Source organism: Peromyscus eremicus, chromosome 6 (genome assembly GCF_949786415.1).
Source record: "Peromyscus eremicus chromosome 6, PerEre_H2_v1, whole genome shotgun sequence".
Taxonomy (NCBI): domain Eukaryota; kingdom Metazoa; phylum Chordata; class Mammalia; order Rodentia; family Cricetidae; genus Peromyscus; species Peromyscus eremicus.
Genome location: NC_081421.1, coordinates 94,366,623 through 94,393,739, shown reverse-complemented (window position 1 = coordinate 94,393,739; position 27,117 = coordinate 94,366,623). Strand labels below are relative to the sequence as shown.

The 27,117-nt window shown below is 42.0% G+C and overlaps 1 protein-coding gene across 1 annotated transcript in view; it reads right to left on the bottom strand.

Moving 5' to 3' along the window:
• Positions 1-27,117, bottom strand: part of Pde5a (phosphodiesterase 5A) — a 139,973-nt gene that overhangs the window by 21,717 nt on the left and 91,139 nt on the right. The window contains exons 12-15 of the mRNA XM_059266189.1: positions 15,382-15,528; positions 9,878-10,003; positions 8,909-9,003; positions 1,213-1,300 (exon numbers count right to left, since the gene is read on the bottom strand). Of these exons, the coding sequence (XP_059122172.1) occupies positions 1,213-1,300; positions 8,909-9,003; positions 9,878-10,003; positions 15,382-15,528 (456 nt within the window). The remainder of the gene's footprint in view (positions 1-1,212; positions 1,301-8,908; positions 9,004-9,877; positions 10,004-15,381; positions 15,529-27,117) is intronic.

Here is a 27,117-nt window from a genome sequence, read left to right as displayed (position 1 = left end):
AATCTAAAGGCAGGACCAGATTGGCTGGCCATTCTGTAGCTGATGTGGAGTATCCTCACAAGGGTGCTCTGCAGGGATGATAAAATTATAAATGCCTACCAGGTACAAAGAGTGGTACAATGTCAGTTGGTAAGAAAGGCCAGACCTCTTTTCTTGCCCATTCTGCTTTCCTGTTTTCCAGTTGAAGAGGTAGGAAACAGCACAGAGGCTTGGGAGTAAGGAAGGAGTTAGAAGAAATGCATAGCAATGAACAAGAGATAGTTGTGGGGGCAGTAATGGGAGAAATTGGCCTCACAGTGTGAACTATTATCCTGGAGCGGCCATTTTGGTTTGTGGCATGAGAACAGTATATTCTATGGTTGGATGTAATAATAGTGACCAGAATGTGACCCCCTAGTTCTCCCCTAGCATTCAGGGAAAAACTAGACCCAACCCTAGCCAACATGAAAACATTGTGAAAAAATTGCCTGAGATTATGAATCATGTATTGTGACTATTTAATGTAATAGCAAAAACTTTTTTTCTTACAAAGTTAACACAGACAGACAACAAATAATGTGAATAATTAACAATCCAATAAGAAAAATAAAAAAACTACTACCAGTTTCATTAGACAAACGCAATCCAGTTAATGTTCTGATACACATTCTGTTAACTGTTTCTTAACACGTGTGTTTACTTAGCAAACTGTATCACCAGTTTTCTCCCACTTACTAATATTCACTTATCCAAGTTGTCAAACGGCTTTCTCATTCCTGGAGAAAACAGTTTGTGAGCAGCTAGGCACTCCAACCAAACAGAGGCTGGATACAGATGAGGAGAAAAGCTCCTGTTTAGCAGCTACATGGTCCTAGGTTTGATCCCAGCACAGCCCAAAGGAAAGGAAGGCGAAGAAACAGATACTGATCTGTATGTACCACTTCGTTTCTTTAAAAAGTTGAGCAGGAGCCATAAAGTACCAGTTTTGCTTCTAGTTCGGAGTAATCAAAGATCAGTAACCCAATTCCCTTCGTGGGCAACATTAGATAGTTCTTACTGTCCAGAAGTGAGGCTGTAAGAGATGTCAAATGTTTTGGCTATTCCTTCCTTACCCAAAAAGGAATAGAGAATGTTCAAGAATTTATGATGCTGGGAAGCAGTCCAAAACCTAAAAATAACACTGCATTTATACAGCTCTCTTTTAAGATTCACAACAATAAACGATGTACTTACTGGGCTATTTAGAATCATCAAACACTGATCAAAATGATGGTGTTCCATGATGGAGTGGCAGTACAGCTGGGCCAGCGGGTGTTCACTCCTGAGTGATTACGTTGAAGAAAGAGAGAAACAAAAAGTTCCCAAATATGTCACTTCACCAGTTCATTATCATTATTAACCGAAATTATCTCAAAACTAACCACACTAATAATTTTCTCCCCTGCTGAGGAGAGTGGGGGTAATCGCTCAGAAATAAATACTGACGCAAACTGTTTTCAAATAAGGATGCTTCTGGTTCAAAGATCAGTGTCACTGGTTTGAATATTGAAAACAACAGATGTGAGGAATAAGGGCAGAAGACGGCTAGCCCTAGGCACAGCCATGTACCACTCTACAATATCTAAGTGTTATTGTATTGGTTTTCATTTTCAACACGGCAATTGACGTAAGATCTGGAACAAATCCGTGTTGCCGTTTCCTCTGAACCCAGGCTCAGGCTGAAGGTTAGTTTATCCGTGTGCGCCTACATATAAGGAAAGAAGCCACTGAGATGGGATTAGCCGGTGTGAGTGATGGACAGCAAGACAAAGGGGGACAGTGAGCACACAGCCTTGGAGAGACGGGGAGAGTGAAGGAGGGGGGAGAGCAGGAAGGAGGATGCTGAGTCACAAGGGTTGTTTGAGTGCAGGGCAGCCAGCAAGCTTTCTCAGCTGAACTCGGGAGAAGCAGCAAAGACTTCCTGCTGGGTACACAGAGGGGGGAGGGTACTGTTTACTGTATGTGTGGGACAGTAGTCACAGAACAACTTCTAAAGCATGACAGGAAGTGTCTTCCACTTCGTTTCTCATGACCCTTCACCTGTGAGAAACCACACTCTTCACGATTCCTTCTCAAAGCGACAAAAGCATTCTGTAACTCGTTGCTCTTAAAATTTATAGGGATGGGGTTTATGAACTGCAAAGCCCCACAAGAGTGCTAGAAAACACGAACCTGCAACCTCGCCTGTTCCTACTGTTTAAACTGTGGCCTGTCTTACCGACTTAATGCCGCTCTGGACGTGGCCCTTCCCAACCCTTGGCTACTTTTCCTTTTCACTCCACCTGTTCGATGACCTGTACTACGGACCTGGAGCCGAGCTCAGTGTAGGAAAATGAAGAGACAATGAACCGAGTTGCCTGGAAGGACTTGTTGAAAAAGGTGGACTACCCGGGGTCAGGTAGGGCACTCTGGGACACTTGGGAGTGGCTGAAGCAAGAGTGCCTCAGTGAAAGCAGCCGCAGCCAGAAGGAGGTGGAGGAGAGTTATCTGGGAGCTACTGTGGAGGTGGATCACATGGGAGCTGACAGGGACTTGGCCTGTGATGAGAAGAGGCTACGATAAGGAGCGTCTACGACCTCTCCTCTGAATCTTCCCATGACTCCCTGCTCTTCTCTGTTCTTTCATATTAAAGTCAACTTCACTAGCATTACGATCATGTCCCTCATTTGCTTCAGGAATACGGAAAGAAAAAGCTTTCAGGTGTCATTATTCTCATTACAAAAAGCATGATGGCAATGAAAGCAGGGTGGTACGCTAGGGAAACTGAGGCTAGAGGAGCTTTAGTCAGAGCCCAGCCTAGGATACAAGATGGGAACATGTCCTGGAACCTATCAGCCAACCAACCAACCAACCAACCAACCAACTCACATAAATGTAAAGCCCCAAACTTAGAAGTTAGCGGACACATTGTTAGTGTCTGATCGGATCTATCCAGCAGGTGTTAGCTGCCATTAAATCTTTCACCTTAAACCTTTTGAATTTGCTGACATTTGTTCTCCCTGGTGTAAGAGTTTCCATTTGTCAAGAGCCTGTAACATGGCAGGCAATGTGCCACTTGGTTTATTACTGTTGTATCTCACTGTATAAGTACTGTATCAGAATCCTCACACCCACCTCTCACTTTAGCCAGGGATAGAGCGTTTCATTCATACGTTAACAGACTCCACACAGGTGTCAATCAGAGAGCTCTCTACTTTGTCTTGGTCCACCCTAGGTACCTCTCATCTGACCCTAGAGCTGGTGCCTGCGGGAGTGAACTGGGGAACTGCACACTCACTGACCAGTGTAGACGAGTTAAGGCCTGGGGACCACTGTTGATTCATTAGTGAGGGGACTTACAGGTAATTGCCTTCTGCCTTAAAGCTGAGTGGTTTGGGGTCTCCTTCTATAAGCTTCCTCCAAATCACCTCTGGCAGGATTGAGTACCAGTTGCTCATGCACAGGAGTGTATATCTGGATAATATCCCTCCTTCCCTGGTTCATTCCAGGCCTTTCTTGGTGTTCCTTGAGGCCATATTCACCAGTAAGCTATGCACACACCAACTTTTATCTCCAACTAGGGCTTCAGCGGAACCTAGGCAGAGTGCTATAAAATGGGCATTTCTGCATTTGCTTTATAGATGACCAAATGTTCAGACAGGTATTGTCACTTGCTCAATGATGACATAAATGACAGACCCGGGCAGGTTAAGTGTATCCTCTCACAGCCTCTCACTGTCATGGTGCTGCAGGGCTCTACACATTGTCTCTCCACTGACCTCGTTGGGAGCTGGTGTAGGAAATGCAATTACATGAATATAATACAAACCAGTCAGAACTTCAAACGTACTTCCCATTTTTAGGTGAAGCAGAAAGAACTGCTTCAGATTAGAGAGGATTTGGGGCTTGTGAGACAGACAAATGCCAAAATGTGTTTGTCTTTACTTACATTCTAAAAATACAAATTCATGAATCAAGCAATGGTTGAAAAATGCCTCAGATTTCCTGTTTACAAAAAAAAAAAAAAAAAGCATGGAAGCCAATGTATTCATGTTGCCTCTATTTGAGGCACATCAGAAGGACCTATTTAAACCACTGCCGCTGTGGAATTTTATTCCCACGCTGATGTCCGTGAGCGTTAATGGACTGGCATACTCTTTCTGCATTTTCCTGTCTTGCACAGTTATTGGTCCATCTTGGACAGTGGTATTAGGAAATATACTAGAAACAGACAGCCTTAAAAATTGATTCAAGCCGGGCGGTGGTGGCGGCGCACGCCTTTAATCCCAGCACTCGGGAGGCAGAGCCAGGCGGATCTCTGTGAGTTCGAGGCCAGCCTGGGCTACCAAATGAGTCCCAGGAAAGACGCAAAGCTACACAGAGAAACCCTGTCTCGAGAAACCAAAAAAAAAAAAAAAAAAAAAAAAAAAAATTGATTCAAAATAAACGTCCTGTGAGAAAAACAGTGCTGTTTCCGGGGCTTCTTTTTCACCATCACAAACAGCATTCTTGATTCCGTCTGTCAGCCATAAGGACCCTGGGTTGGAAGCTCCACTGCCTTGTGACCCATATCCCCACTTCTTCCCGCTCATGACAGCGCACTGTGGTTGTTCCAATTTTTTAGACTAGAAGTCATGCTTTTTTCCCTTTCTTCACGCATACATCTAGCTTCCCTACATCAAATTACCATCCTTCCTCCGGCCTCTTCCCCTCCACTCAGTGTGAATGCTAGTTTACACCTGACTTGTTGTGGCAGTTTTCCAATTGAGCTCTGTGGTTCTAATTTCAGTCTGTTTACCATGTGGTTCATGCTGTGACTTTCTTCCTAAATAATGTTTTTATTGCCTATGGCAACAATTCCTTTTACCAATTCTATCAATCTTAGTATATACCACTGAGTGTTCCATCCCTCCCTTGAGGGGGTCTTGTGGCTCCTGCTAGTCTGTTTTCTTGCTGGTCTACTACTGCTGTGCCATGAAGTGCCCACTTCACAGCATCCTGGAATATCTTTGTCCTTCATCTGACAGTCCACCCACTTTTCAGCATCCAGCGTAAGTCTCATTTTCTCTATGAATAGTGGATATGGACTACACTACACTTGGCCAAACTCCTTCTTTGATGGACCCTTGAAGTCCACTTCATTAGATGACTCGGGACTCACTAATTTCCTTCAATGACATTTCAAGGGTCAGGAACTGCAGGCCAGGACCACATTGTACAAGTAACTAGCTTTCTTTCTGCCTAGCAAAGAACTAAAACTCTAGCAATTGCTCACTATGCATAGGCCTAATATATAGCATACTTTTGCCAAATCATTCTATAAACATTGGACTTGAAACTAAGCAAATAAACACACATGCAAGTCCTATGATATTGACTACAGGCCTGACACAGAAACTTTCTCTATAATGCAAGTTTTATGACTAATTTTAAGTGAATGTTTGTTCTTCAGCTACTGTATTCTAACCACCACTCATTTTGTTTTATTGTTTTGAGGTAGACACTTGTGTAGCTCAGGCCAGCCTCACACTTGCTCTGTAGCTGAGGTTAATCTTGAGTTTCTGATCCTCCTGCCTCTGCTGCCTGAGTCTGGTTTACATGGTGCTGAGGGTAAAACCCAGGGCTTCATGAATACTTAGGCAAGCACTCGACCAACTGAACTACAGCCACCGTCTATACCAGCGCTTGCGTTGGCAGTTCACCTAAGAGCGTTCTTCTTTCCCTCCTATATGAGGAGAGATGGTGGAAGCAGTGTCCTTGAAAATATCACAGGATACCAGCGAGACTCCCTGGTGATGTCAGTCTTCTGAAGGGAGGAAGGGAAGAAGGGAGGGGGGAGGAAGGGAGGAGGGAGGAAGGGCCAACAGTGGGCCAAGGGATAGCCTCCTACTCAAGGAAAACCTTACATCAAAGTAGTTTTCTCAAATCACTTAAGAAGAAGGAGGATGATTTCAGTTTCTGACTCCATTATCCATGGACACCTCCTTCCATTACCCATGGACACCTCCTTCCATTACCCATGGACACTTCCTTCCATAACTCATGGACACCTCCTTCCATAACTCATGGACACCTCCTTCCATAACTCATGGACACCTCCTTCCATTACCCATGGACACCTCCTTCCATAACTCATGGACACCTCCTTCCATAACTCATGGACACCTCCTTCCATTACCCATGGACACCTCCTTCCATAACTCATGGACACCTCCTTCCATAACTCATGGACACTTCCTTCCATAACTCATGAACACCTCCTTCCATTACCCATGGACACCTCCTTCCATTATCCATGGACACCTCTTTCCATAACCCATGGACACCTCCTTCCATTACCCATGGATACCTCCTTCCATGACTCATGAACATTTCCTTCTTGGTGACTAACTGCTCTTATTTCTCTTCTCTATCTTCTTTTTATTTATTTTTCTATTTTTTTTAATATGTGTCAGTCTGGACACTTCATGGGTTCTGGGTACTGTATGGCCCTCTAGAAGTCAGAACTTTATATACGGTTGCTTACAGTACTTTACTACCTTAAGTGCCCACTTGTGAAGCAAATCCTACTTTAAATACCAGTTTTTACCAGCAAGGAAAGAAAAAGACCTGTTTTCCTTTACCCAAAGCACAGGGATGAAGAAGAAATAACAGTCTCTGAACTGTTTTAGCTTTTTCTAGAGTTATTGCTTGGTTAATGTCTACTTTGTGTGTGAGAAAGTGAGATTCTATAATCCATGTGTTGTGTAGTGTTGCCCCCTGTAGCTGACTTTTTTACTCTTAGCTCTTTGGGGGCCCTCCACCCAGCTCCCAGATACATACACGGAACCTTATTCTTACTTATTATTGCCCCAACTTAGCTTGGCTTATTTCTAGCCAGTTTTTTTTTTTAAACTTAAATTATCCATCTATCTTTTGTGTCTGGGCTTTTTTCTTTCTCTATTATATATGCCTTTCTTTATTTCTTACTCCATGGCTTGCTGGGTAGCTGGGTGGCTGGCCATTGATGTCCTCCTCTCCTTCTCCTTTCTCTCCTTCTCCTTTTTTTGCTCCTCAATCTCTCTTCCCAGATTTCTCCTCCTATTTATTCTCTCTGCCTGCCAGCCCTGACTATCCTTTCTCCTGCCTAGCTATTGACCATCCTGCTCTTTATTAGACCAACCGGGTGTTTTAAACAGGCAAAGTAACACAGCTTTGCAGAGTTAAACAAATGCAACATAAAAGAATGCAACACATCTTTGCATCATTAAACAAATATTCTACAACATAAATGAATGTAACACATCTTCAACTAATATTCTACAACAGACTCCCTGTCCCTCCAGGATTTTTTTTAACCTAAAGAGAAGATGCCATCTATCCAGAAGCTCTTCTGGATAATAATAGTTTTTTAAATAGTTTAATAGTAGTTATTTTTAAATGAAAGAAAAAAGTTGCAATTTTTTCTTCACTTATATAGAGGAACTTGAGAGCAATTTCTACAATAGTTAACTGTATATATACTAATAACACAGTGTTTCTTTCTGAACTAGGCAGGGAGTACAGCCATGCTATACAGACTGACACACTGTGGATCCTTTCCTGTTGCTCTCCTTTGTCAATAATGTTTATGTGACACTTGGGATCACAAATAAGGCACAGGGACAAAGGACATGTCACCAAGTTTCTTCTCCGAATCTTTAGGTTTTCAGGTGGAAAAGGCCAGTCTGTGACAGGGCAAGGACATTCTCTCTTATTTCATGAAGGGCAGCACAGGACATGGTTGTATGCTTACTAGAATTCTTACATGACGTCTTCTGTTTGTCACATAAAGGGACCATGACTAGTGAGCTTTCTCACACACCCTGGAGACACCTAGAACTCCCCTATGAGACTGGCTCACTTACAAAAACACTCAGTACTAAGAGATTCTGTCATTAAAACAGACGTTTCAACTATCAGTTTTATCAGCTCAGTTGCCATCACAAAATGCCACCTAAGTGTTGGACCTTGAAGGTACCTGAAAATTCTTGTCCCAGTGGTTAGAAGATCAGTCTGATCACATTTGATACAACTCTAGTAACTATGGCTAGGATTTAACACAATATACATTAAACCTTTTACTTGGTGGTGATGTGTGGTCTCTGGAAACATGCACCAACCTTGTGATATGGGGATGGCATTATTTCCATTTTAAAGGAAATTAAGGTCTAGAGAAATCAGCTTCCTTGTCCAAGGCTACACAGGAACTCAGGCAGAACCAGAGCTTGACTACAGAGCTCAAGTTCTCTAACGCTGTGTGATAGAACATCCACTAAAACTAAAATGTCTGTTGAGCATCGTAAGTAAGCAGGGCCATACTAAGCACTTCTTCAAATAATGTCTTTCTACTCCAGGGTAAAAATTCTACCCCTTCTGGACTCTTCTTCATAGTTTTTTGTTTTTGTTGTTGTTGGTTTTTAAGATTTATTTATTTATTATGTATACAGTGTTCTGCCTGCATGTGTCCCTGCAGGTCAGAAGAGGGCACCATATCTCATTATGGATGGTTGTGAGCCACCATGTGGTTGCTGGGAATTGAACTCAGGACCTCTGGAAGAGCAGCCAGTGCTCTTAACCGCTGAGTTAACTCTCCAGCCCCCACAGTTTTCTAAAGAAGCTCTTCAGCTGGGTGTACAAAAACTAAAGCAAAACTCACAGTAATTATGTAATAAGATTTTAAACATAAACACTGTTTGATCTTCAGGCCTAAAGTGTGATCCATATAGTATTATTACACTTGCATTCACCTCCTATTTTCCTTAAACATAGCCAGACTATGTAATGAAACTTGACCAACTAATAATTTGTACCATTTTTTTGTAGCTCTAACTTAAAACATAGTTCAATGATTTAGCAGAAACATGTTGTTTTCTTGGAGAAACCATCTTACCGCTGTATGTATGAGTTGTTCACACCGCGATGATCCAAATCATGACTTAAAGCAGCAATCAGCAATGCAAGTGTCTCTAGATCCGTCAACTTGTTCTGTGTGCAAAGGCATTGAAGTCAAGAAAACGAAAGATAAAACATGGGGCAGGGTGTTCTCCTGTGACTTTTCAGTATTTATTCCTGCACTTCTGTGCGGGTAGTCACAGAGACTCTAGAAATTCTGCTCTGTGGCTGATCATCTGTACTGTCAGTCAATAAGCTAAACCCGAGTCCAGTCACTTCGTTTACAATTGGCCATTTAAAATGTGCAACCCCTGAAAGTAGGATATTTGACAGAGAATAATATTTTTTTCTTTACTTTTTAAAACTGGGAGGCTCTGAATTTAAATTATGTAACAGATATCTAGAATCACTTACTCAGAATAACTAGTCAATTCCCTCTGAAGATAAAAATCTAAAGACAGAGATATAATAGGATTTGGCTGGAATTGAATGCTTTATGGGAATACTTCCTACACTGGTCTTCCTTTTCATCAGTCTCTGATCAAGGCACATGAAACCAAAACCTGTCTGAAATAGCATAGAAGTGACCGCCTTCCACACAGAGTAGGACAGACAACAGTGAGCTCATCTATGACAGCACCTGGTGAATTTTGAGAAATTCTGCTATGGCGCAGTTGACTGGGAATATGATAAATATACTATTTTTCTCTCAATGTCTTCCTCTGACAGAAATATTCATTTGCCCAAAGACTGCTAAAATGTAACATGAAGTTGGGAGGGTTTACTACATCATATTTATTACAAATGAAGTAAAGCTAACAGCCAACTATTCTGCGGTACTAATCTTCAACCAACCATGAGTCACTATGTGGTAAATTATTCAATGACCATAGCTGCACATTAAAAATAATTTGAAAAGGTATGCTGTAAACTCTACTAAGCAGGGCTCTGAATGGCTCTGTAGTACCTGAATCTTGCCTGATTTCAGGGCAGCAAACATGCACTGTGCCGTGTTAAAAGCATGCCTCCAATTGTGATAAGCAACGTTCTTCCGATAATTCTTCTTGACACTTAAAATCCATCTGCAAAGAACCTTTAGGAAATGAAGGATGAGGAGTGACAATAATTGCCAAGTTAGTCATCATTTTCTAAGTTCCAGGCACCTTGCAGCAGTCACGTTCAATCCTTACAACCTTGGGGTTGGGGAGAGGGGGCGGTAGGGCATGACTATTCTGATCCTTTCACAAAGGAAGAAACCAACACTCTTCATGTGGCTTCTGGTGGAGGGGGGATGGGGAAAGATTCAGTTTTCTTTAAGGGTCTGGCCACTGGACGTTTCACCAGGCTCCAGTGAGTATATGGGCAATATGAATTGGACTGTTTTTGTTTGTTTGTTTTTTTCCTTTTTCTTTTCTTCTTTTCTTTGGATAAGGCCACAAGGGAGAGGGGAGTGGACCTGGGAAGTCAGGCAAGTGAATGTGATTGGGGGCATTATGTGAAACTCCCAAATAATCAGTAAAAATATATGTTAGGGAAAAAAATGAATAGCTATTTTAAAGAGAGAGAGAGAGAGATAGACAGAGAAGAGAGAGAGAGAGAGAGAGAGAGAGAGAGAGAGAGAGAGAGAGAGAGAGAGAGAAGAAAGAACCCTACACTCAAACAGGCAACCTGTCAGTGGTGGTTGTTTATAAGAGGCAGGGCCAGAATTCAAATATAGCCGGTTCAATCCAGAACCTACCACATTAACCTAGTTAAATTAGATGAAAAATGGATAATATTCCAAAGAAAGGTGTTTTGTCAAGGGTAGGACACTAACTACCTTTATAAAAAATATTCCCCCATGTCCTCCTTAGAATCCAGAGTCCTGTGTCATGAGTGTTGGGGAATGAGCTGTCTCCATGCTCTCACGTTGTACACTGGTGTGCAAGGATCTAAGGTGGCCTGGGGTCGAGGTGTCCAGCTCAGGTCTCAGGACAAACTGGAATCACAGGTCTTAATGCCCTCTTCATCAGATCTTTACACTTTCGGTTCTGCCTAAGTGTTAAGCACCGTTAATGTCTGGCCACCAAGATACCAAAATTTGGAGATAATGTACACAAAGGAAAGCTCCTGGGACCCATATGGAAAAAATTTATTTTAAAAGATGGGAAGGGGCGGGGAAAGGCAAAATTGTTCGAGCAAGTCTCCCAAGTTGGGATTTATTTAACTTCTAAGTGGAGTATTAAATGAAATCCTCAGGGACCCATGATCTAAGCATGGTGATTCTGTTTGTGTTACTAGTCTGCCTCTCTTAAAATCTGAATGATTTACCCTATTTTTATAAAAACAAGTATGTGCTTTCCCCAAGTGTGTCACTGGGGATACTGCGAACGCAAAGAGCATTGCCTGAGGACTGGAAAAAGGATAAGGGGAAAGAATGCAGCTTTCAAAGTCTTCAACTTTGTGATTGGCTCTGGGGGCTGAGCCAGAGTCTCTTGGCTGTTGGTGGAAACAGCTCCATCACAGAGGACTTGGTATAATCACTTTTCATTTTACAACTTTTTCCTCTAGTTCTGTGGCTCAGTTCACCGGGAATTCCCCAACCAAGAACTTTGGGATCTCTGAGCATCGGGCCCTGTGAGTTACCCTTGTGTAAGCAGGTTTGTGTGCCCAAGGTGGATGTGCGCTCCCTCAGCACTGAAATCTCAGTACAGATTTCCTTACTCTGGCCCCTTCTGAACACTCTGGTGGAAAGATGGCAGACCAGCTACAGCAGGAGGATTTGAAACGAAAGCCACAAGTTTTACTTTGATGTGTTTTGAGAGTACACACTAGCACCGTGTAGAAAATCTCTTGTGATTAATTAAAGCAGGGAGAAAAACAATGAGAAAAACTGGAAAATTCGGTGTCTGAATATATCCTTCACTAGTTCAAAACCTAAAGCTATTATTAAATATGTATACATACCCTGCAATTGAACCATGGCTAAAATAACTCCTGTTAGGAATCTGGTAAAAACATATCAGCTTGGGGCTCTTTGAGGATGGACCCCTCCATCACAACATACATTGAACTCTATCTCTTGAGTCTCAGAGGGAGGGGAAAATATTAGAATTTGAAACAGGGTTCAGGTTAATTATCAGTAAAGAGGCTTGGTCAGTGGTTGATAACACCTTTGAGGAAGGCTAAAGACTGTCTTCGATTAAAAAAAAAAAAAAAAAAGATAGTCTTAGGACCTCCAGGGGACAGCCTACAGCCAGGAGGTGAAGAGACCGGGGAAGTACTTAAGGAGAGAGATGTGCACTCCCAGCCCCCAGAAGCCATTGCTGCTGATGCAGGGATCATACACTCACTGCTAAGCCTGCCCACTTTCTGAGTTCCAATTCAGAGAATAACATTTTCTTTCCCCTCTTCCTATCTCCTTTTTCCAAACCTAAACCTGCTTGTGCTGACACTCCGGGAATTTTTTTTTTTTTTCCTGAAGACCTCCCACTCCCAAGCGGCTGCTCAGACTTCCATTGCTGAGCCTGTGTGGCTTCTTAACCTACTCACAAAGCGTCCGCCTTCTCTCCTCCTCCGCTCCTGGCAGCTGCTGAGATCCACAGCTTACCTTTCCTGCTATTTCTCTTAACCTCTGATAAAAATGACCCTCGAGTTTCTGAGTCCGTTTTAAAAATCTTTCCCCACATGACTAAGAAGCTGCTAAAAGGACCTGTGTTCCCCAGGACTGTGGCAAGAAGCACAGCATATACAGTTTGTGGGGTACAGACAGAAAAGACAGACGTGGAAACACGATCAACATGTGTTGTCCTAATAAAGTGGGACTCTGAGAGACTGGTAACAGGCAACGGCATAAATTAATGCTGAAGGTTTGTGGTTCAGTGTGAAATGTCACTTGATAGGGGTAACCTCTCTACCTAAAATCTACTGACAAGAATACCTGAAATAAAAGAGAAGACTAGCTACTTAGGCAGAAAATCCAACCAGAACAATCCTAACGGCTAGGTTAATGCTGCCCAGAATAAATGTAAAAAAAAGGTTTTTTGTTTTTTTTTTTAAATCAAAGTCAGTTAGCCCATAAAGTGCCAATATTCCAAAAATTTCCTCCACCTTGTAAAAGTTTTATGTAAAGGAATTAAAATCTTTTAATCTCCCCACCGTGTACAACTTTTATGCAAATCTTTTTTTTTTCCCCCAAATCTTTTAATCTCTTCCACCCGGCAAAGCTTTCCTTTATGCAGAGGGCTCCCTGCGCTCCTGGAAGTCTGCAGTCTGCTGCAGGACATTACTGTCCTCCACGGCCTTTGCACTGAGCCTTTTAAAACTAGCCAATCTCAAGGACTGGGAGGCCAGAGCCGGGGGAAAATACACAGTCACCATCTGTATTAGAATAAAAAGGAAGTGGACTTCCTGCCCCAGTGTGCTCACAAGCCCTTCTGGGTCACTGTGTTCCTTTTTTTTTTTTTTTTTTTTTTTTTTTTCCAAAAAGAAATTGCTCTGAGGAATTACTTTTACTTTGTTCATGTGTTTCTTTGTATGGCACTGAAAAGATCTATTGTTTGTTTGTTTGTTTGTTTGTTTGTTTGTTTTTAAACATTAAGATAGGGGTATGAATCCAAGGAAAGGATTGCCAGGGAAAATGAGGATCTATCTATCTGTATTACTCAATCCTCAAATGTTACCTATAACCAAACAAAAAGTAAATCAACAAGAGGAGTTTTGGGAGAGACTCACGCTCCTGTGTTCTAGCCAAGCCCTTGGAAGAGGGTCATTGTTAGTTACAGCTGTGAACGCTCCAGGAACACATGGATCCGGTCAAGTTAGGAAGTAAAACCGTGATCCATATTTAGGACCTCTAACTCTAGATGCGAACCTATCACATCTACAGAGCCCTATCTCGTACAGTGTAAGCAAATTTGTCCTGAAGGGGGAATAATTGACAAGCTCGCTATATCTGTGGATTATGCATAATATTATCAGCACGTACATATACAGGCATGTAATATACAGACGAATATGTAGTTCATGCAGACTTCCACGGAGCATTAACACCATTTACTCTAGCTGGTGAGGAAACTGAAAATGTGGGAGATGAATGCCCAAGTGAATATGGACTGATCACTAAGAGATCTATGATTGAAGTCCATGACATTTCTACTCCATGATAGCTTCATTTCTTCATCCATGAATGAGATTCATTCATAAGAACTTGTTGGAATAATCAAACAACACAGCATCCCTTAACTAACACTCAGAGACCCATTATTTGGTTTTCATTGAAGAAAAAGTAGTATGAACTTTGGCTAAATTTAAGAAAGAATCAGATTAGGGTCTCCAGGAACATAAATGACACTCTATCAACCTTAGTTATATCCACCCTCAGTTTTCTTTCCATACTGTGAGGCCTTTGAGAGCAGGGTCAACTCAGCATTGGAATCACAGAGAACATGTAACTTTTCATTGTGTGAATTAATGAAGGGCTAAATAGAAGTACAAAAGCCTTGAAGACAGAAAGTTTATATAGGAAATCTGTATTTGGAGACTGGGGCTCCCAGGGCCTTATTTCTGCTCTATGGAAAGGACCTCGTCTGAGTAGTCTGGCCTCACCAGCACCTGTGGCCTGGTGCAGGTCCAGTCTACACTGTTATCTTGGCAACAACGTCCAGATAGTTTCAAGCTTCGAACTCCTCAGTGAGTGGCCATTGTTGTCAGGAGAGGAGTTAGTTCCCTTTGATGGCTTACCAGGCAACAGGTTCTGCTGCTCACCCTTCCAGCTGCTTCTCTGGCCACCTTCCCCTCCCCCGCATCCCACCCAGCATCTCCTGCCACCTGCTTTGGCACTTCTATTAATGTAAGTAAAATCCCCCTGTCTCCTTCAACCTGGAGCTTGACACTTGGTGGGAATCCAATAAACGCATCTTTTGTTTTTGATTTTTTGAGACAGGGTTTCTCTGTGTAGCCCTGGCTGTCCTGGAACTCACTCTGTAGACCAGGCTGGCCTCAGACTCACAGAGATCTGCCTTCCTTTGCCTCCCAAGTGCTGGGATTAAAGGTGTGTGCCACCACCACCCAGCTTAATGAATGCAGTTTTTTATTTGTTTGGGTTTTTTTTTGTTTTGTTTTGGTTTGGGTTTTTTTTTTTTTTGGGTTTTTCGAGACAGGATTTCTCTGTGTAGCTTTGCGCCTTTCCTGGAACTCGCTCTGTAGACCAGTCTGGCCTTGAACTCACAGAGATCTGCCTGCTTCTGCCTCCCGAGTGCTGGGATTAAAGACGTGTGCCACCACCGCCTGGCATAAATGCGTTTTTAATGACAGATGGTTTTTCTTAGGTTTTAATCATTAAAACCCCTATTACATGTTATTAGTCAGGTCCAGTTTTCTGTCTCACACACATTCACACACACAAACATACTCACACAGACACACACACACACACACACACACACACACACACACACACATTTTTACCAAAGGCCATCACTGCCTTCCTACCTCGTGTTTCATCTGGAAGTTCTGCACAAGGTTGAGGTCGGTGAACATCCGAATTGTACACAGTGCCGTTTCCAGGTCAGACAGCTCAAAGTCACTGAAGCTGAAGTCGGTAATTTTAAGGGTTTGGGCAGATGGTACCACAGCAGCCTTAATGAAGAGAAGACAATGAAATAAAGCTGTGAACTAAGGGAGCAGTTAGTCGTGACGTTTTCTCTCTTTTCTGTGGGGAAACAGAACATGTTGTTTATTTTATCTTTCCTTTCAGCACTGCTGTGGTTGGGGTCTGGAAAGTTCCCGAAAATGCTCTTATGCTAAAGGCTTGTTCTCCAGCCTCGTGCTATTGGGATGTCTTAGTTTGGGTTTCTATTGCTGTGGTCAAACAGCATGACCAAAAGCAACTTGTGGTGGAAGAGGTTTCTTCATCTTACAAAGTGTAGTCCATCATCCAAGGAAGTCAGGGAAGGAACTCAGAGTAGGAACCTGGTGGTGAGGACGGGTACAGAGGCCATGGAGGGGTGCTGCTTACTGGTTGGATCCTTATGGCTTGATTAGTCACTTTCTTACAGCACCAGGACCACCAGTCCAGGGGTGGCACTGCCCACAGGGGTGGCACTGCCCACAGTGAGCTGTGCCTAGCCACATCAATCATCAATCAAGAAAATGCACAATGGCTTGCCCACATGCCAATCTGGTTGGGGCATTTCCTCTATCGAGGTTCCTTCTTCCAAAATGGCTTGTGTCAAGCTTATATAAAAGTAGCCAGCACATGGGAGGTAGTAGAATACTCCAGAGGTGGAACTCAGGGTGAAAATTAGATTACTGGAAGTATGCCCTAGAATGGGAGACTCTGGAGCCTTCTTTTCCTCTTACTGAAAGCACTGCTGGATGTCATGGGACTGAACAGCTTTTTAACTAGGCTTCCCCCATAATGCACTGTGTCAACCCCAGACCCCAAAGCAGTTGAGGCGACTTGATCACACACTACAAACAAACCATGTTGTCAAGTGATGGCAATAGACTAGACCTCTTTATCACAAGATCCCCCTACACCTTTTGAACGGACTCACATCGGCTTGACTAAAAGATTCCAGATAGGTGAAAGAGAGAGGCTTGCCGCCATGAGACTGCACTTCAAACAGAAAGCAGCGCAGAGGACACCAATAATCCAGCCCTTTTATACCTCTGAGTCATTCGACAGACGCAACTATCTGCAACTATTTCATTGCGGGAAGTCAAGCAGTAAGCAAGGTAAAGATAATGGTCCAAGCAATTTATATTTCATTCATACAAAAACCTTATGGATCTGCACCCATTTCTTTAGCTACACTAACTTAAGCACAAAGAAGTCAGGCAAGGGATGGAGTCAGGTTTCCAAGACAGCACGCTGCCGAGCTCAGATCTGACCTCACTGCTACTCTGTAGAGTCTACAGTGTAGACTAGTGTGGATTCTCACCTAGCTTGAGCATGTCAATCACTTACAGTGCTAATAAAAGCACTTGTGTGGGAATTTCCACTTAGTCCACTGCAGGTGGCCGTGGGAAGCTGATTTTGTTTGTATTTTGGAAGGGGTGGCTCTGATTTTTTAACCGAAATCCTTGGCTTTGATTTTATAGACATTTAATTGTAGCAAGTACATGGAGTGTCTTCAAAGACCTTGCTCTCTTCATCAGTCTCTCCTCCTTTGTACCATCTGCTTCAGGGAGCTCCTGAATTTAGCTCTTTGCTAAATTCCCCTAGGGCAGACACAGTTACCACCTACAGTAGGACAAAGTGCCCCATGGTGCTAGCCCCTCTCTGGGAAGACTTGCTAAGTGACATCAATGACTGTAACTCACTTTCATGGTTCCTATGCTTTTCTATTCATTAGCATAAATACTTAAGAGTAAATGGGAAGGGGGAAATCAAATATTATTCTCTTTGCTTAACTCGACACAACAATTTTCATTTTATTTAAAGATGGGCCTCCTACAAAGCTCAGGCTAACGTGGAACCTGTGATCTTCCTCCCTTAGCATTGCCACTGTTGGCATGATAGGGATGCACCAAGGTTCTTAAAGTTCCAAAGCTCCCATGGAGGATGAGGCCCATGAGGCTTATCTGCCTGTATTGGGGCAGTCCCGCAAGTACATCTAAACTCGCTGTCAAAACCACCTAAGTTGTTATGCTGCCTATGTGTTAGGAAAATTAAGCAGGAACATGATTTTTTTTCCTAAAGCGTCAATGAAAGAGTAACTGGCTAATGAGGATCCCGGCAGCCTCACTGCTCTCCTGTGTTCTTGCTGGAGCCTAGGGCTACTTGAACTTGTAGGGCCTGCTACTCTCCCATCCATGGACCATTTACGCTATGGGCATGCAATTGAGTATTACTATTTGTGTCAGCCTTACCAGGCTGAGAGCAGCTTGATGGAAAGAGCCTTTTGTTTACTGAGAAAAGAAATAGCAAGGGTGGAAAGAGTCGCCAAAGCCTTTAGGTTTCCTAACCTTCAGACGGCACTATCCCGTGTTACCTTCAACTTTCCTGAACGAAAGCCATCATTATACTAAAATCTCCCAGAGGTACTGAGAGCTGTATAACCCCTATACCTTTAAAGCTATTTCACCTGCTCATGGTGGCTGTGATGTTTCTCCTCACACACACACCAGATTGTTCCACTCTGAAAGACTCTTCCCCTAAGACAAAAATTCACAAGAAAATATGTACTCTCTAAAGCCAGTCCCATGGACTTTAGTGTGGGCTGAAATGGGGAAGACAACTGAAAATGTTTAGAAAAAGGTCTCACTGTTTACAGTGGCTTCCAGCATCAGGGATGGAGCAACTCCAGTTGAGGAGGAGGAAACAGACAGCAGCTGCATTCTTTAAGCACATCCACTATCCAAGAGGACAGATGTTTTATTCTTAAGCATTATTTTTCTTATAGCAGGACACTCTCTTCCTTTTCTTCCACAAAGCATATTCCACAGCTGCAGGGGAGGTGGCCCACACAGCCCAGGCCTCTCCCTTGTGCATGGATTCTCTGGCTCTCAGACGGACAGGAAAGTAGCTTCCTTTCCGCCTTCACTCGCTACCACACCACAGCACACACAGACTCCATGAACTGACCCGGCAGAGACACGCAAACATTTTCCGTGAGAGCCTTATAGTCAGATATGGGGTTCAGAACTTGGATTAGCCACTAACAAGGTTTGAGAAAGTCAGAGACCCCTTAAAACCCTTCTTCTTTAACGATCATATAAAATGTCAACTTTCTCTTTGTTTTTCTCACTATTTCAGAAGATAAAATATTGTACACTTTCCATTTTATAGCACAGACCAAAGCGTGTGGTATTTGGGGGTAGAGCAGTCAGGTACAATTCTCGGAGCTTCTTTTAGTACAGCTGTACGTACTAGAACTTAGAAAGTGAGAGGCCAGACAGGGATACAGGCAGGCTAACCGTAGATCTTCACTTCCCTTCTCCTGTGAATGTGGCGCCCCAGTCACATCCCAAGCTCTGTAGCAGACCACTTGCTACAGTCTCCCCTCCCTTCCTGCCCCCCATCTCCAGGTGATCATACAGACCTGCTCCTTCAACTCTTCTTCCCTCCACTCATCTTGTCATCCCAGCCCCCAACTCCAGCAGGTATTCCCTGGGAACCCACCAGCCAACTCTGCCAGAGAAGCAAGTAGGCCAGCAAAGCAGAGAAGCAAGCTTCATATTGTCTTATTCCCTCATCTTCTCTAAGTCCAGCTACCCAGTCTCATCCCCACTACATGGCAGACTACCTGCTGTGGCCTCTCCTCATTCTCTATGTCCATTCCCAGGGGATGAAGGAGATCCTGGTGGGACATCCTGCTTTCCGCCCTCTGATGGACCCCTTCGGCCTCCCCTTCTTAGTCCATCCCCACTCCGGAGTGTGTGGTCCCAATACAGAGAAACATACTTTTCCCTGAACCTCCAGTGGCCACACCTATCAAGATCCCAGAAGAATTTTTTTCAAGGCAACACACAGCCATCACAACCTCCTAAGAACCAGAGAGGGCAAAGAAATCAAGGAACAAAACGCTCACCCAACAAAGACAAGACCAGACATCAGCACCCAGAATTACAATCATCCCAAACCCAGATGCTTGGACAACAGGGTAAAAACACAGTCAGTACCAGCCAGGACAAAGTCTCCGGTAGAGTCCAGCTATCCTACCACAGTGGGCCCCAAGAACTGCAACATTGCTAAGCACAAGACAAAGACCTTAAAATAGCCTTTATGAGTATGATGGAGGTCCCAAAAGAGGAAATGAATAAATCCCTTAAAACACAAACAAAAACTGGAATGAAATAAATAAAACAGTTCAAGACCCGAAAGGAGAAACAGAATCAATAAAGAAAACCCAAACTGAGGAAAATCTGGAAATGAAAAAGTTAGGAATTCAAACATGAATTTCATAGGCAAGACTCACCAACTTGCAAACACACACACACACCCCAAAAAGAACATCCACCATGATCAAGTAGGCTTTATGCCAGAAATGCAGGGATGGTTCAACATACATAAGTTGACAAATGTAATTCATCATATAAACAAAGGGAAAGACAAAAACCACATGACCATCTTATAAGATACAGAAAAGGCCTTTGACAAAGTCTAACACCCTTTCATGATAACAGTCTTGGAAAGCTTAGAGATACAAGGGACATACATCAATAAAATAGAAGTAGTTAACAGAGATCCCATGGCCAATATCAACTGGAGAGAAATTCAAAGCAACTCTACTAAAATCAGGAACAAGACAAGGCTGTCCACTCTCTCCATATCTATTCAATGTAGTATTTGGAGTCTTATTCAGAACAATAAGATGCCTGAAGGAGATCAAGGCATACAAATTACAAAGGATGAAGTCAAAGTTTCTGTATTTGCAGATGATATGATACTATACATAAGTGACCCTAAAAATTCCCCTGGGAAACTCCCACAGCTGATAAATACTTTCAGCAAAGTAGTTGGATACAAAATTACCTAACAAAAACCAGCAGCCTTCCTATATACAAATGACAAATGGACTGAAAAAGAAATCAGGGAAACAACACCTTCCACAATAGCCTCAAATAATATAAAACATCTTGGGGTAACTCTAACCAAGCAAGTGAAAGACTTGTATGATTAAAAACTTTAATCATATTGAAGAGAGAATGTGAAGAAGATATCAGAAGATGGAAAAATCTCCCATGCTCATGGATCAGTAGGATTAACATAGTAAAAATGGCCATCTTACTAAAAGCTATCTACAGATTCACTGTAATTCCCATTAAAAATTCCAACATAATTCTTCACAGAAGTTGAAAGGACAATTTTCAGCTTCATGCAGAAAATTAAAAAAAAAAAAAAAAACCAGGGTAGCTAATACAGTCCTGAGTAATAAAAGAACAATGGAAGATATCATTACCTCCTATTTCAAGCTATACAACAGAGCTATAGTAATAAAAACTGCATGGTATTAGCACAAAAACAGGCACATTGATCAATGGAATCAAATTGAAGACCCAAAAATAATTCCACAAACATGGACACCTGATTTTATAAAGAAGTCAGGAATACACGCTTGAAAAGAGACAGTATCTACAACAAATGGTGCTGGTCAAACTATAGATGCATGTAGGTAAAGCCAAACAGATCCACACTTACCACACTGTAAAACGCAGCTCCACAAGGACCAAAGACATCAACAAAAACTAGATAAACTGAATCTGACAGAAAAGAAAGTAGGAATAGCCTTGAACTCATTGGCACGGGAAAAGACTTTTAGAACAAAACTCCACTAGCTCAGGCACAAAGATCAACAATTATTAAATGGGAACTCATGAAACTGAAAAGCTTGTGCATGGCAAAGGACATTGTCATTCAGACAGAGGCAGACTACAAAACTGGAAAGGATTTTTAGCAATTCCATGCCCAACAGAAGGCTAATATCCAAAATACGTAAAGAACTCAAAAAACTAGATATCAAGAACACGAACCAACTAAAAACAGGAGTACAGCTCTAACCAGCAAATTCTCAAATTGGAATCTCAAACGGCTGAGAAACACTTAAAGAAATGTTCGATGTCCTTAGCCGTCAGGGAAATGCAAATCAAAACTACTTTGAGATTTCATGTTATACCCAGAGTGGCTAAGAACAATAAAACAAATGACAGTTCATGTTGATGAGGATATGGAATAAGGGGAACATTCCTCCTTTGCTGGTGGGAGTGTAAACTTGTACAGCCACTATGGAAATCAGTGTGGTGGTTCCTCAGGAAGATTATCATCCATCTACCTCAAGACCTAGCTATACCATTCTTGGGTATATACCTGAAGGATACTTCATCCTACCAGAGACACACATGCTCAACTCCATTCACTGCTGCAATATTCATAATAGCCAGAAATTGGAAACAACCTAGATGTTTCTCAACAGATAACTGGATAAAAAAAATATGGTACACGTTTAGACAGTGGAATATTACTCAGCCATTAAAAAAAATGAAATCATGAAATTCATAAGTAAATGGATGAAACTAGAAAAAAAAAATCATCCTGAGTGAGGTATCCCAGACCAAGAAAGACAAAAATTGTATGTATTTGCATATGTATGAATATTAGCTGAAAGTCGGCGATAACCAAGCTACAATACATAGAACTGCAGAGGTTAAATGTAGAGTAAGGGTCTGGAGTGGGGGCAGAGAGCTCTTTCTAGGAAAGGAAAATAGAATAGTTACAGATAGATGGTGGGGGACTGGAATGAGAGGATCAGGTGTATGTGTGTGGGGGGGGTGCTAAGAGAGAAAATATGGGGGAGACAAGTAAAATCAAGGGCCATTTGAGTGGTAGTATGGAAACCTAAAATAGTAAAAGCTTTCTGAAATATACACATATATGAAGGCAATCTAAGTGAAATTTCCAAGTAAGGGGAAAGACAGAGACCCAGCTGGACATTTCTTGTCACCAAATGAAACTTCCAATATGAGGACTGGGTTACATCTAATTGAGTTGTTGGTCAAAGGGATCCCATGGGATCCCCAAACAACACAGGTTGTTGCCAAGAATATAGGTTGCTCTCCACAAATGGATAGCAAGGCTCTATTCTGAAGACAACACCTACAAAATTCCACTGAACATGGAGAAGTCGGGCTGGTGACTACATACAGCCTTCATCTCTACATGCCAGCATCTTTGATACCAGAAGGTGCTCTGCTAGAGGCTACCAAGGAGAAATGTAAACACCAACTCATCCACAATGGTGTCCTGCCTGCACGATACACTAGCACAGTAGTAGAACAAAGTTTGTTGGACTAACCAACCAATATCTGATTTGATTTAAGGACTACTCCCTGAGATGGAACCCATATCCAACATTGTTTGTGTGACCAAGACCCCGAGAGTAGACAGTTCATGGACTTAGGGTAAAACCAAATGCTACTGTTCTAAAATAAAAAAAAAAAAAAAAGGCCAGGTGGTGGTGGCACACACCTTTAATCCCAACACTTGGGAGGCAAAGCCAGGCGGATCTTTGTGAGTTCGAGGCCAGCATGGTCTACAGAGCGAGATCTAGGAAAGGCACCAAAGCTACACAGAGAAACCCTGTCTCAAAAAACAAAACAAAACAAAAAAAAAAAAAACAAAAAACAAAAGAGTGTAGCAATGAAATGACTCCTAATGAAATTTTGTTATACTCATAGATCAGTGCCTTGCCCAGCCATCACTGGAGGAGCTTCCTCCTGAAGCAGATGTGTACAAATACAGAGACACACAGCCAGACAACATGCAGAGAGTGAGAGACCTTGGGACACTCACCCTGAAGTGGGATGTCTTCATCTAATCTCTCCCCTAGGGCTCAGAGAACCCTGCAGAATATGAGGCAGAAAGAATGAGGGAGCCAGAGAGGATGGAGGACACCAAGGAAACAAGGCCCTCTGAATGAACAGTATCAGTGCACATAGCATGCACAGAGCACAGCATGGGCTCCTAGAGCAGAAAGGAGAAGTGTCTCTATATCTGCTTCATGTGCCTTTCCTTGGACTCTTTTCCTTCTGCTTGTTTTGTCTTAGTCTATGTGCTAGCTTTTGTTTTATTTTATTTTATTATTATCTTTTAGAGGTACTGTGGATATCGCTCTGTATGCTGTGAATGTGTTGCTCTGATTGGTTGATAAATAAAACGCTGATTGGCCAGTAGCCAGGCAGGAAGCATAGGCGGGACAAGGAGACAAGGAGAATTCTGGGAAGAGGAAGGCTGAGTCAGGAGATGCCAGCCTGCCATCAATGGAGCAGCATGTAACAGCACACAGGTAAAGCCACATATCATGTGGCGACGTATAGATGAACAGAAATGGGCTGAGTTTCAATGTAAGAGCTAGTCAGTAGTAGGCCTGAGCTAATGGTTGAGCAGTTTTAATTAATATAAGCTTCTGAGTGAATATTTATAAGTGGCTGTGGGGTCCGTGGGGCTGGACAGGACCAGAAAAAACTTCAGCTACATAGAAGCCTGTTTGTTTTCTAATGAGAGACAGAAAGGGTGTGGATCCAGATGGGAGGGGAGATGGAGAGGAACTTCGAGGAGTAGAGGGAGGAGAACCGTGACGAGAATATATTATCTGAAGAAAAAAATCTACTTTCAAAACAAGGGAGAAAAAGAACTTAGAAAGTGAGATTTCTACATGAATTTCTTCATGGAACAATACAGTTTATTGCACTATAGTTTTGAAGGCAAAGATAACACACAACACATTTTAAAGAATTGTTTAACAATAAGGTATCACACATATAAATTTGCATATATACTTGGTTGAAAGGTTCATTTGAAGGCTGGGGCAATAGCTCAATCAGTGCAGCTCTTGTGGGGCTAACAAGAGAACCTGAGTTAGATTTCCAGTCCATGAACAGCCAGGTTCAATGGTGTGCACCTACAACCCCAGTGCTCTGGAGACAGAGACAAGAGGCTCGCTGAACTTTCTGGCCAGCTAGCCCAGTGGCAGCTTCAGTCAGAGACCCTGTCCCCAAATATAGGTGGCATGTGAATGGGGAAGATACCTGACCTGGAACTCTGGTGTCCACATGCAGTGCACATACATGCGTTCCTATACACATGCATGCACTTATATGTACACACCACACCTCGCATGCACACACAAAATACAACATAGGAGAGATTTGAATGTCAAACTAAAATGGTGTCACATGAGAAAATATTGAAGGAAACTATGGAGGGAAGTGTAACTCTACAGAACATAGGGTCCCTTATCTACTACTCAAATATTCAGTATGGGTGATGTAGGTGGTAGCCAATAGGCCAATGGCTTTCTGACTCTAGTCTATGTGGCTGATGATATGTCTAGATATGATGCAATAGTGCAGATATGTTTCACTCCACGAACTCATTCCTGGGGTCATTCATTGATGTCTTCAAATGATTTGAAAGAAAATATTTATCTTTCTGTCTAAAATAGTCAAGGAAGTCTGCATTTTCTCAGTTGAACCCTGACAGTGGTCTATTTGGTAACAAAAGTGATTGTAGACAACAGATTCTCAAGGCTCAGAATCTGAGACTGGATAATTGATACAGATGAGTAGAGAAGCAGAAGGAACCATAATTCCATTAGAGTTGCATATATAAATCATTAAAAATACAACTTCTTGGGTCCAATGCTGAGCTCCTAAAGTAGAAAAGCCAGGAGCACGCCCTCCCTTGCCATCTGTGTGTTGCAATGAGCCTTCAAAGTAATTCTGATGGATGCAAAAATGTGAGAACCACTGCATTAGGAGAGGCCATCCACATCAATGACACAGCCGTTTACATGGTCACTGTGGCGTCTTCAGTGAAATGCCTTTTTGTGGGTCCAGTGGTAAGTGCCAGGCCACAGTCTAATGGGCAGAAACCACAGGTGGGCCAGCTGCTTCTCACTACTGCTTCAGAAGAATGAAATACAGAAGATGCTCTAGACTTCAATTTTTTGGTTCAAACTGTGGTTAGAAAACAAGAGCATTTGCGGATTTCCTGAAAGAATCTTCTAGAAACAAAAATCCAGATGCTGAATTACAATCCATGTTGAAATCAGACATGCCACAGACATGTTGAAATCTCCCATGTCTAAGTTAGAGCACTGATTAAAACAGAGTGGGGCACCACAAAATGGAATTGAGACACTTGGGTACAGCTGCACAGGTACAACTCTCTCAGACAAGAGTACCTTTATAATTTCACAGTGCCTAGTACCTCTCAGTCATAGTTATTATATTTTGTGATTATATTATGTATATAATACACACACACTCAGTATATTTGGAAAACCTACTACAATGCCTGTATAGATTAAAAGGTAAATATTCAATGAACGACTAGGTTTCTAAACTCATCAACCACATCAACAGTTTTCCATAACATGTAGATGTGTATCCTATGAGTTTCACTTACAAACCACTAAAATACAAATGTTAGTATTGCTAATGAATCCCACCACATCAGGAACAGCAACCCGTGTGGTAGTTGTCTTATTCCCTTATAGTTCTACTACTCATTTCTTTTGAAAAAATTAAAATTACAGCCAGATTTCAGTTTCTTTCATTTGTATTATGTATACTGCATAACTCTAAACATCAGTTTCACCCTGTCAGTGCATTGGCAAGTTTAACGCTTTTGTGCTCAAAGACACTAGGAATCCAGGAAGAGAAAGCACTAGCCTACGTATTTCTCACTTTGTGAGCAATCACAGTAGGAAGTCACTTAGACCATTTCAGATTATATTCAACAAGTAGAGAATTCGCTACAGATTATAAACAAAAGGTTTTACATTTAATCTTGAAACACAGGGTCCATTTTCCCTCTGGAAGTCTCCTCCCTACCTGTGCATATAATTTCTAGAGGGCTTATTATACCATTAGGACTTGTGAAACAACGCTTGCCACATGACAGAGCCATAAAGACCTCAACATTGCTACTACTTACAGTAACTAAAACTCAGTGGAGGTATGTGCACCAGGGAGCTCGTCACCATGGCTCTGTAGGGTAACCACTTTTATTATCTTCTTTTATAGATGAAGAAAGGGAGGCATAGAGAAGTCACATCTGCTTGAGACCATAATAACTCTTAAGAAGTCTGGATCTATCTATCAACAGTTAAAAGCTGCTTTATATATTTTTAAAATAATATTATGTTACTATAGTTCTTAAATGTATGGTTTCTGTGAATACCATTAAGCATGTGAACATGGAAAATAGCACACTTGGGTAAAATAAATATAATAAAAGTTATTGAATTTCTTGTTTTTGGTGAAGCCCTCATTAAAAGGGCTTCTATTTTGCCTGTGGGAAATGTCTCTGGTCACCTCAGCAGAAACTAAAGATGTGAGCACAGAGTTACACAATCTGTTTGATTGTGTATTCTTTATATATATATATATATATATATATATATATATATATATATATATATATGTCACATTGATATCAAGGCATTCGGTCTGCCTTAGATCTTAAGTATCAGCTCTCATGCCCAAAATAAAAAAACCATGGCAACTTCATAAAAGGCTCCTTTTGCACAAGGAATGTTTATTAAAATAAGTCTGAAAAGAAGGGCAGCTATTGAACTTGATCTCCACAAAATGTCAAATTCTTCCAATTAGTGTCAATGTTTTATAAAGTCATTTTTGTTTTACTTCTCTTTGATATTTACTCAATAAAAATAAGGGATTTCAATTAGTTCTCATTTTAAGGAAATTTTTTTCAGGGAT